Source organism: Monopterus albus, unplaced genomic scaffold, assembly GCF_001952655.1.
Source record: "Monopterus albus unplaced genomic scaffold, M_albus_1.0 scaffold212.1, whole genome shotgun sequence".
Taxonomy (NCBI): Eukaryota; Metazoa; Chordata; class Actinopteri; order Synbranchiformes; family Synbranchidae; genus Monopterus; species Monopterus albus.
In genome coordinates this window covers 975,335-986,635 of record NW_018128092.1, presented here as the reverse complement: position 1 = coordinate 986,635, position 11,301 = coordinate 975,335, and the positions used below count along the sequence as shown (strand labels likewise).

Sequence of the window (11,301 nt, the reverse complement as noted above, 5' to 3'; positions counted from 1 at the left end):
GCTCATTTCGGCCGCCTGTATCCGGGATCTTGCCCTTTCAGTCATGACCCAAAGCTCATGACCATAGGTGAGAGTCGGAACGTAGATCGACCGGTACATCGAGAGCTTTGCCTTACAGCTCAGCTCCTTCTTCACCATGACGGACCGGTACATCGACTGATTCTCATGTCTGACAAAAAAAAAAAGCATCAGCCCTTCACATTAAAGGTGGAACCAGAACATGGTGGTTTTCGCTGCTAGAGGTGTGCATTATGTATCAGCGACATAATGTCTTTATTGTTGTTTTAAGGAGGTTCGAGCAGGAAAACAATTAAAAAAAAAAACGCTTTGACAGTCCACACATTCCCTGCGTCATTTATCCTGGTAAGAAAGCCTACTGCGCGTGCTAGCCTAACTGCATAGACACGCACGACTGAAGATAAAAATAAGTGAAGAACAGCCACAGGAGACACAATACAGACTCCTGCAGCCTCGCAGTTAGATATAGGGGCTAGATCCAGATCATCCTCACTGGATGAAGACGGGTGTTGCTCAAAAGAGGCAACGGCCAGACTAAGTTGTAAATCGGTTAACGACAATGCGTCAGCTTGTTTCGCCACCTGCCACCGAACTGGTGCACAGAAGATGGAGACTATGGACAGCCGTCCACCACAGGACCTAGCCGAGGTAAGGTAGCACACACCAGCGGAATCATTCGACAAAGTTATTACTATGTTTGTGTATTATTGTACTGGGATGCTTCAGCTTTAAGTAAAAACACGACATTTTCCTTTAATGTTTCCACTAATATCATCAATATCCCATTAACAAAAGTGAGCTGGTACAATAAAACATTTTTGAAGGGGGCAAAAATATCGACCGTACCAGAAAATACCGAGATATTTTTGGCAATATCGCACTCTCCCAGATTGTCGGTGTTGTGTCGAAATCGGTTTCCCCATTGAGCTGTTCGCCCTCGCCTCGACCACTGAAGGGGCGCTACGTAAAGCCACATCTTGACGGGAAAATACTTTTAAGACACAAGACCGCCTAATTTAATTTAACCAGTAAACTGACCCGTGACCGCAGCTCTGGGTTAGTGAAGGGCTTCATGGGGACAACACAGCGTGTTGGACACAGTGAGGGGATCTGGTCTGGAAGAATGGGGTTTCCTCCCTCAACAGAGGAGACCTGACGCTGCTCTGGAGACACGACCCTGACTGAATTCACTGGGTTTCAAGACTTGCGGATTCACGTGTTTGCTACAGGTCTACTACTGCTGACTGGAACTCGACAAAAAGTAAACAGCCTCCTGCAGCCCCACCTTTAGGTCGTACAACACCCCCAGACCGCCTGCTCTCACATACAGAACTATTTTGTAACATTACTGGCTACAGCTGGCGACTTTTAATAATGTCTATGGCTTTTAAGGGAACAACATTAAAAGCTCTTAAATATTTAAAGCATTCGGATACATTGCAAACACTAGTCAGTAATGTAAGAACAAGAGAAAACGAAAATGATTAGTTAGGCTGCAGTTACTTCACTAATGCAATCATGATTATATAGGTTTCAAATGTGAAGCTATTGTTACGCGACAGAAGGAAACTAGGCCTAAACGCACTTTGTAAATTTAGTTTTGAAAAGTGTCTAGTTGGTTAAACCCAGCCTTGGTAAAATCATAAGTGGAAGGTTTACGAGGCGACCCTGAACGTCTCTTCACAGCTGGTTGACAAGCTAACGTTAGCGGCTTCGGTTAACTGTGAATTCACCGTTTGCCTGGTTAGCATGAGCTAACAGTGGCTCACACCCAACAACGAGCCGTTCAACTATCCCAGCAAACCCACGCTGACACACAAACTCAGCGATTCTGCCGTCAAGCCTGTTATGGACTGTTAGGTAACGTTAGCCGTGTGATGCTAGCAGCTAGCATGTCACTGAGCGTGTGAGGGCGGGCGGACTCTCACCAACTGTCCCCAGCACGGAGCTCACACTCCCGTAGCAGAGACTCGATCTCCCGCCGCTGCGTCTCCAGGCCCGGAGGCTCCGCGACGGAACAGCGGCTGTTGGCCGTCATGATGCTAATCAGTCACTCATAAATGTCAGAATTGTTAAAGATATTAAACGGAGCCAGGAAACGAAAGACATAAGTCGCCCGCCGCATTGATAAACGGGGAAACTACACGGAGGTGTGTTTGCGGAAATAGGAAATGGTTCAGACCCGGATCATGACAACTTCCGGAGTCCGGTCAGATGGACAAAACTTTTATGGCAACTGATTTATACCCTCTTTCAAAACGGTTCATTTTTTTTCGTTCTTCGAAATAGGTTTAAAATTCACTCGTATTTTGGAGTTAACATTAATTTGTTTGAGCTGTCAAAAAACCAAAGTAATTTGTATTTCGTAAGGTGTTTGTACAGATACAGATTTTATTTAATATTCCTTTGGTGACTGTGTTGTGCTTAACAATGAGACACAAGTTGCTGAAACGGCCTGTTCAGCAGCTCACCCACTGCCCTACACTGGAACTCTGTGGCCTACCACAGAGAAAGAGACAGACATGAATTGATTTGTCAAAAATTATTTCTTTTTTTCTTGCCTTGGAAATCTGCATATTGAGGGCTCAGTGATTCCAGAAATGTTTTTCCTCCTTCTCTATTCCCATTCAAGTTTTTCTATAAACAATGTAGATGAGAATTTTCTGTTATTTTGCACAATTCTCATCCAGAGACTAAGGGTGCCAGTGAATATGGTGTTGAGAACACCACACTGACCATGCCACCCGGTCAACTTCAGGAAACGTGAGGCCGTCTGTTTCCAACAAACAGCTCCAAAGGCTGAGAATGGCATCACTTTGTATAGAGTCACTGATCTCTGCTCTGGTAACACTCTGCTAGCTTCTCACACTGCACAGAATAATGTTTTGGAGTTCATGTTGCTATGGTTACTGCGCTAACCTGAAATTGACCCAGAATTGAAAAGTAAAGAAATGCATGCTGTGGGTAAGTCCCAATCCTCATAATTGTATTCATGTTTCCTTCAATTGCATCTTTTCCTTGCATCCTAGTCCCGCCCATGTAAAATGCAATGAAAAGAGACCCTGAGCTGAATCGAGGAAACATGTTTTTACAGACATGAGACATCCTTTCCTCCGATCCACCTGAAGTGTCCAGTCACCAACTGATTTCTGGTAAAGGGTCTCCATCACCTTTTGCCTCACCCTGATACAGACTGTTTAAAAACACAACCTTGGTTGGTTCTATGGACCAACATGTGTTGGTCCATTGAACCATAGAAGACTTCTGCAAAGGATGGTCTCATGTATCCTCACTCCTATCTCCTCCAGCAGCCTGCTTGCTCCTTTGGGACATCCTTCAAGATGGTGGACTGGAACAACATCTGAACTGAGCAAGGATCGAGCAGCAAGGAACGACCACTTAGGGGAATTGAGATTTAACCTTTTGTAAAAGTTTCCTTTAGCTTTAGCTCACCATTAGCCACTCACATCAATGAATGTGAAGCTTTGTGGTTGGATTTTTTTGCTGAAATGCACCTTGGGAATTGTAGTTAAACCCTCTCCTTCAGTTCTTATGTCCACAGGCTATTTAACTGTTTATCAAAGCAGCAGATGTTTTCAGTCACAGTTGTTAATGTTTCTGCACTGATTTAGCACGACACCCCTCAGGCCTTCTCTGTGTCAGCTTCGTGTACAGGCCATTTCTGTTGATTCAGGCCTTGCTGTCCTTTGTTTCATGATGATTCCCTGGAACTGAATTTACTTTAAAACATTCCCACATGTGTCTGTTCAGCATTTCGTGTTCCTTGTATTCGTTCATTTCTTTTTGTTTCATGCAACTTAACCTCTTCTACTCTTGTGTCATAAAGTCCAGATTAACTTTCACTACCTCTTTTACCTCGTTACTATCACTTAGGCTTACTCATTACATTTATTTCATTTATTACTCATTTATTTCAAACATGCATTTTCTCAGGAGCATTTCCTCCATCACGTTTTGCCTCACCCTGATACAGACTAACTGTTTAACCACACAACCGCATCAGTGTTTATTTCCTTAATGTAAAAACTGGAAATACTCAGGCTACCAGTGACTGTAACGAAGTACAGCGTAGGTGGAAAATGTACTTACAGATATTTCCCACCCTCTTTCGTAACAAAAAGAGGAAAAGCATTGTTCTGAGTTGATTATATTTCAGAGGCTGTAGCATTTCTTCAGTACAGTCAAGGAGAACGCCAGCACCTTGGTTTTTAGCACCATAGTTTTTTCTTATCACGTATTTGACAATGAATTTCCATGCTCTTGCACTCCACAGGCTGATTACTGCAATACATACCTGATAATGCCGTGTCTTATTGTAACAGTCTTGGTGCTGGCGATGGACCAGCCTTGTCAAAGAGCCTGGAGATTCACAATGTCAAAGGGCTCGTGTCACTTTGCTTGCGTTTTGTTCCGGTGCACAGTCAAGGCTTCATGTGTAGGTCTGCTGTGCTGATAGATGCAGAGTGGCTTGTTTGCTGTTACAACCAGAATCCCAGCCAAGTGGCAGACTTGCAATGTAAAGCCAAGACTGATATCACACCTGGAGGAAAATCTGTGGTGACCATCGCTGAAATGAAAATGAATTCAAGGGTAAGTGTTTTCTTTTTTTTAGTTTTTAGAGAACAGTTGGTCGAACAGTTAATCTGATGATTAAAGCTGCATCCACATCCAAGCTGAAGTGACAGACCAGTAAGTGTGAACAGACCAAACCAGATGTTCTCAGATCCGATCTGGGCCACTTGCATACCTGCTCCTAGATCCGATTCCTAACCGACCTCTGACTCTGTGAGAGCTGTCAGAACCTTCATTTGTTGGACATACAGTATATGGTGAGCCACATGTAGACTAACACATACTAATGCCTATCTATTTTAGAATTATTTTGATAATTTTATTGCAAATATTATCTGGATGACTTGCCTATTATCTTACCAGATGTTCTAGTGGCCTTAGAGTTCTACTTGGATTGGCTTATGCCACAGTGTCATTGTGTTATGCAGTTATAATACCTACATACCTACCTACTGACATCTGTACAAAAGACTTTGTTCCAAGACTGGATTTTTAGCTGCTAGCATAGTTAAGAAATGCTGAGAGAGAGCTTGTATTGCATTTCTTGAAGACCTTTCCCCCTTGTGGTGATGATACAACCTGCACTTTGATGCTTGTCTTCCAGCTGTATGGCATATCTTTACTTTTGGCCATCACTGTCGTGGGGATGCTGTTCCTGTCATCCTGGATGATCTGCGCTGATCACTGCTGTCTGAGGTACTGCAAGAGAGGAGTTCTAGCACACGAGCTGATCCTGGAAGTGGGGGAAGATGTCGTATGGATGGCTATGAAAGAAAAACAAAAAAGCATATTGTCTAAAAAAGTTAATCAGTACATTGACCAAGGGATGTGGGGAAACTTTGGACATTGTTGAAGAGGTCATTGACCAAACAGAAGCCGATGAGGTAACTCAAATAATTAACGCCTAGTTGTTGTTGTATTCTTTTTCCAAGTGTCGTTTCTTCTGCTGAGAATCGTTAATATGCATCATTGTCACTTTTTTCTGACAGAGTGCTTGCATCACTGATACATACTTAATAAGAATGCAGTATTTGTACCATAAAAAAAACTGTGCCCTGAAAAAGTGCAATGGTTTTGAACACAGTTTTTATTGTAATGATCTCGTTTACTTTTTGTTACTAAATCAAATCAGTAGGAAGATGTTGCACATGCACATAAACAAACATGGCTCTGCCACCACTCCAAATACAGTCGACTGAACCTCAATACTACACAATGCATAGCAATGCAATGGTGCCTTTTTAGAAGTACAACCCAGTTTTCAGGAGAAAAATACTTTGTTTAGAAGCTCATAATGCAGTGGTACAGTTTGCCCTTGGTTTTTTACTCCATTAGTTTCAGCCTTTGTATAAAATAATAATTCAGCATTTGTTTTCAAAAACTCAAATTTTACCTTGAGTGTGTAATACAGTATGTACCAGTTTAGTGTCAAAAACTTGAGTTTTATCAATTTAAAATTAATCTACGACACAATAAGGTGCAAAAGGTGAAGGGATCTGAACACTTCCTGAAGCTACTTTTGTGTGTGAGAGACCTGGTATTACAGATGTTGTGGGAATGTAAATGTGTTTACACAGTTGCGTTGTGGAGACTCGATATCCTTAGGTGAGAACGTTACTGACAGTATAAAATTTTTACAGGGCGGAAGTGACTCTCATGAGATGATGGAGAGAGTGTCCAATAAAGACCAACAAAGAGTAAGTGGGGTTTTATCCTCCAAACTGAAAATACACACATCTGCTTGATGTCTGTTCAGAGACATTTGGATGACCAGCTGACTGTGAGGTTACATCTATAACCCGAAAACCTCAGAAACTGCACATTAAGTAGTGGAGACTGTTCCACACAGAAGCCACTAGAGGTCGTTGCCATATCGGTTTTTACTCCAACCTGCATCCAGCAACATTCTGAGTGTTTATCCTGCATCGGCCCTGCATAGTTCTGTCTCCACTCCTTCATTTCAGTGAGAAGCACTTTATTTTCTGCTCCACTACACGTATCTGATGCTGGATTTACTTGTTGCAGATTCACAGTTTAACATCCACAACCTGGCCCATTCACCACCTTTATTTTGATACTTAAGTTTGGGTTTAAAGTCAGAATTAAATGTATATTGTAAGAAAATACCACCACATTTTGAGTTTTTGTATATCCAAACACAGGACCAAGATGAGACAGACAGCCAGCGAAGTGTCCATGAACAAAGTGTATGACAGTATTAAGAGTCTGTTTCTGTTTATCACCACTTTCAAGAGTCAGTGGGACTGTACTGTAACATCTGTTCACCTGAATGCATTATAGCCAGATGTTTCTTTGCTCACATTTAAATTTATTATTGTCTTTTGTCTGTGCCACCATATAAGAAAATTTAAATCACATTGGACAAAAGCTGTAATATTTTGAGAAATTGGTCATTTATGTTCAGAGACAGTCATTGTTATGATGTATGCAACAGATGGGTTGTTTGCTCAGACAAAACCCAGAGATAAATGTTCACCTTAAAAGCCAGCAAATCTCTGGTACATTTTCATGAAGAACTGCTTAAAATGATGAATCGTTTAAAGTTCTTGCTGAATAAATTTTCTGTCCATTAAACTAAATGTTTCATAACTCAGGATCAACTGGTGGAGTCACTGCCCCAACATTATTCTCTGTTTATGATTAAGTGTTAAATCCAGAACCTTCTTGCTGTGAAGCAACAGAGCTAACCGCTCTGGGTTCCAATGACAAACAAAAACAGTGTTTAGTAATTTAACAGCGGTGGACCTCCACCATCACCCTCCTCTGTCTCAGAGCTCCTTTTTTGTTTTCCATCATGCTTTCTCTTTAAGCTGTTTTAAGTTTGTCATCATCTGCATATAAACCACAGGAATGTGTACAATGAAGTTATTGTAACAGGGCACTCAAAAAGTCAAAAACCTAAATACAGATTACAGTGTGAGATTATAAACAATCAGGAACCGACACATAGCTTGGACTGTAAACAGTATTGGGAGGTTTATTAGGTTACAGATGACTAGTTGCCCTGTTAAAAATAAGTAATGTAGCTATATTCTAATGGCTTCATCAAAGTAAGGTAACCTATTACCCCGAGCCAGCTGTGGCTCAGGGGGTAGAGCGGTCGTCCCTTAACCAGAATCGGCAGCGGTTTGATTCCCGTTCTCCCCAGTTCACATGTCAAAGTGTCTTTGGGCAAGACACTGAACCCCAAGTTTCTCCCGATGGCCAGAGCAGCGGCATCATTGTGTGTGTGTGTGTGTGTGAGTTGGTGCCACAGATGGTTGCCATTGTTTTGTACCAGAAACAAATTCCTTGTGTGTGTAACATACTTGACAAAAAAAAATGAATAACATTACATTTAAATTCAATTGTGTCCACAAATATGCTAAATGGAGATGCTTGCACGGTGCCAAGATGCAAAACCACCGAATGAATGTTGTATTTAAAAAGTATATTCAGCTGTAACCTTTTAAAAGTATCAACATTTTGATTAGTGACAGTAATTTAGTAACAATTTGTCTCAGTAACTGATTACATTTATTGTCATTTAAATACATGTAACTAATTACTCCCCAAGAATTGAACATAAATACATAATTTAGACAATACAGTTATAAGAAACAATGTAACTGATATATTGGTGTATGTACAATAGATTATGTATCTATCCTGTAGCATTACTCTGTTGTGTTAACAACCAAAAGGTAAAATCACTACAAAAATGAACGTCTGGTGCAGGTTGAGTATTTGAAACATCACAGAATAAAAGTTCAGCATCTTTCTGACTCCTTTCTGTTTTCTCTCTCTTCTTCACTCTCACTCACCTCTTCCTTTGAGTCCCTTTTACATTATTATTTCATCACCATGCCTTTATTTATCGTATTCCTCTCCAACCTCCTGTCTGCTCACAACTCTCGGTCTTCTTCTCATCTCTCTGTCCTCACTCCATGTCCCGTTATCACACAGATGACAGTATTAACTCTCCGTGTGTCATTAGCAGATGAATGAGAGTATTTCAGTAGTGAGTCTACGGTGAATTGTTTTCCATGCTGCCACTGAATTGTCATAGAAACTAATGAAACTGCTTCACAGGGAGCCCCTGAAGTCAGCAGGACGGTGTCTGCTGTGGTTCACTCACTCTCCCCGGTCTAATTCCTTCAGTCATTCTGCTTCTATTGTTCATAAGGGAAATTTGGTTTGCAGGCAGCGTTTAGAGATAAACCAGACAATAACAGCAATTGAATGCTGTGTAGCAGTGTGTGGGTTCCATTTGTGTTTATTCCAGTGTTACTTATATATATAGAGAGAGAGAAACTAGTAGTGGGCCTAGCACAGAACCTTGAGGGACACCATTAACTACAGTAAGCCAATTCAGAACCAAACCCATTTGTTTGATACACTGTGTTCTGCAAGACAAATCATTTGAGCCTACTGCTTGGTTGCATCACTCTGTTGCTTCCTAAATCCTGACTGACACTTTGACAAGAGCAGCATTAGCATATCAAAATTATTGGTTCCTGATGAGTGCTTCCAGGGTGCACAAAACTGTTGGATGGAAACCAATCTATTGTGTTGTCCTGGCCACGGTGTTGTGTTATCCTTTCTGTTGTTACTTTACTTTTGTTTTTCTTCTTAATGCAAAGTGTTGTGCATGTTGTTGACCAAAGGCAGAAGATTTTAGACTTGTGAACATCATTAATGGGAGGGAGTGATTCTAATGAAAAACAAGGTGAGACAGTAGCAGCTAACAGGCCCAAAAACCAATGGCAGATTTTTAATCCAGTTTTAGCAGCACACAAACGGCACCTCACAGTGTGATTATCTTCTCATCTAATACAGAGAGAAGGATCACTGTGGTGAGCAGTGGTGCCTATTCTATTAACTTTATTTCTGTGGCTACTGCTAATAGAGCTAGCAGGTTAGCCTTCCTGGCTGTGTCCCAGTAGGATTGCATCCTGCTGCTGTTCATCAGACAGCTGGAGAGGAAAAGGCATGGATCAGTTTGTACAACTCCACTGTGAAACACTGCTGACGGCTCAACACACACACAGTTACACACACAGGCACAGATAAATAAATACACAGATACGCAATGCTGAAGCCCGTGGCGTGTAGTCTAATGGGGACCCATAACCTTGAATGAGGGGAATAGAAAGTGTATGTGTGTGTGAAAATGAGTGTGTATGTTTGTGTGGTAATGAGAGAGTGGGTGGGTGCAGAAAAGGAAGTGGCAGAGAAGGTAGAAGTAAAGACAGAACAACAGAAAGCAGCAGCAACAGATGAGAGAAAAGCAAGAAGAACAAGCCAGACGAGGACCAAACAAGAAGAAAGGAGGAGGAAGGAGGAATCGAGGGAGCTGGGGAAATACGAACAGGTGAGTGAGAGGGACGATGAACTTGGTGGCCTGACAGATAACTTTTAATTGATATGTGGATACAGAGTGTGATGTGTTTCCTAGAAGTCCTTGTGATAAACATAACTGTAATGTCTTATTTATTTTATACTGTATATGACTGTTTGATGTACCAGAGTTAGCATCAAGCTAATTTACATCTGCAGGTTAAAAACTTATGCACAAACACACAAACAAATCAGAAGCCAACAAAATGCTTGCAGATTCACACAGCTCAGTCCTCACACAGTTACGTTTTTTGGGGAGGGGCAGACTCTGGTGCTTTTTGTATAGCAGATGTAATACCATGAACATGAATCTGAATTAACAGCTACTTTTACAAACATTCTTGTTTAAATGTTCTTTTCTAGAATAATCACACATCACCGCTGTATCACTGTGAAATAACCAGAGACCAGTTTGGGGGTACTTTTCTGCAACTTTATATTTGTAGCCCACTAAAGTTCAGATGGAAATACTGTAACTTTACACTTATTGTACTACTGTAGCTATTGTTTACTTTGTAGATTAATATTTTACTTATACAGCCGTGTATCCTGCATGGATAAAACAAAGCTTTTAAAATGTGTGAGAAAGCCCTCTTATTCCAGTCTAGGTCCAGAGAGCACAGACACTACATTTTATGAACTGAGCATGTAATTTGTAAATATTTATATCTAAGTTAAAGTGCTCATTATGCAGCAGCAAAAATCTAGTGTGTTATATAGTCAGATAATTGACATGATGACAGGTTTAGCAGCATTTTAATGTTCCATGTGATGAAGATAAACCTTTGAAATGAAAAATGTTTACACATTCATAGATTCTGGATCCATGATGGTGGAGGCATAGATGTAAGTTTAACAATTTCTAACCAGGTAATTTTGAATCAAAAAACCACATCGGACAAATTATTATTCAAAGTAGTGCAGACACGTTTGGAGGGAATCTCTGAGTGACAAAAACAGTACAGAGGAGATAATGCTCTCAAGTTCACACCTAATTTAAACTGATCAGAACCATTTTAGATGCTCCTGTGCTGCATGCCTCCACGCTGGCGACAGCTGCGGCTGAAGACGTTATCAGGCTGTTCGTCTGTCCCATTCTCATTAACACAATATCTCAGATATCTCAATAATCAGTTTGCAGAGAGGAAGACTTAGATAAAGCATATGAGCAATTTTTAAATATATTCATGAAAGTATATGACAGGAACTGTCCTCGTAAGCAGTATAAAAACGAGGAATTACAGTGGGAAACTGTGGATGAGTAAGGGATTACAGAATGCATGTAAAAAG

General features: G+C 41.0%; 2 protein-coding genes across 2 annotated transcripts in view; one reads left to right on the top strand and one right to left on the bottom strand.

Moving 5' to 3' along the window:
* usp11 (ubiquitin specific peptidase 11) overlaps positions 1–2,225 on the bottom strand; it is a 16,935-nt gene extending 14,710 nt beyond the window's left edge. The window contains exon 1 of the mRNA XM_020618944.1: positions 1,947–2,225. Within this exon, the coding sequence (XP_020474600.1) occupies positions 1,947–2,056 (110 nt within the window). The 5' untranslated portion in view covers positions 2,057–2,225. The remainder of the gene's footprint in view (positions 1–1,946) is intronic.
* The window catches only part of LOC109970996 (tyrosine-protein phosphatase non-receptor type 7-like), a 35,356-nt gene continuing 24,292 nt past the window's right edge, over positions 238–11,301 (top strand). Inside the window, exons 1-4 of the mRNA XM_020618979.1 lie at positions 238–666; positions 3,113–4,629; positions 5,216–5,495; positions 6,252–6,308. The gene's annotated coding sequence lies outside the window, so the exon portion shown is untranslated. The remainder of the gene's footprint in view (positions 667–3,112; positions 4,630–5,215; positions 5,496–6,251; positions 6,309–11,301) is intronic.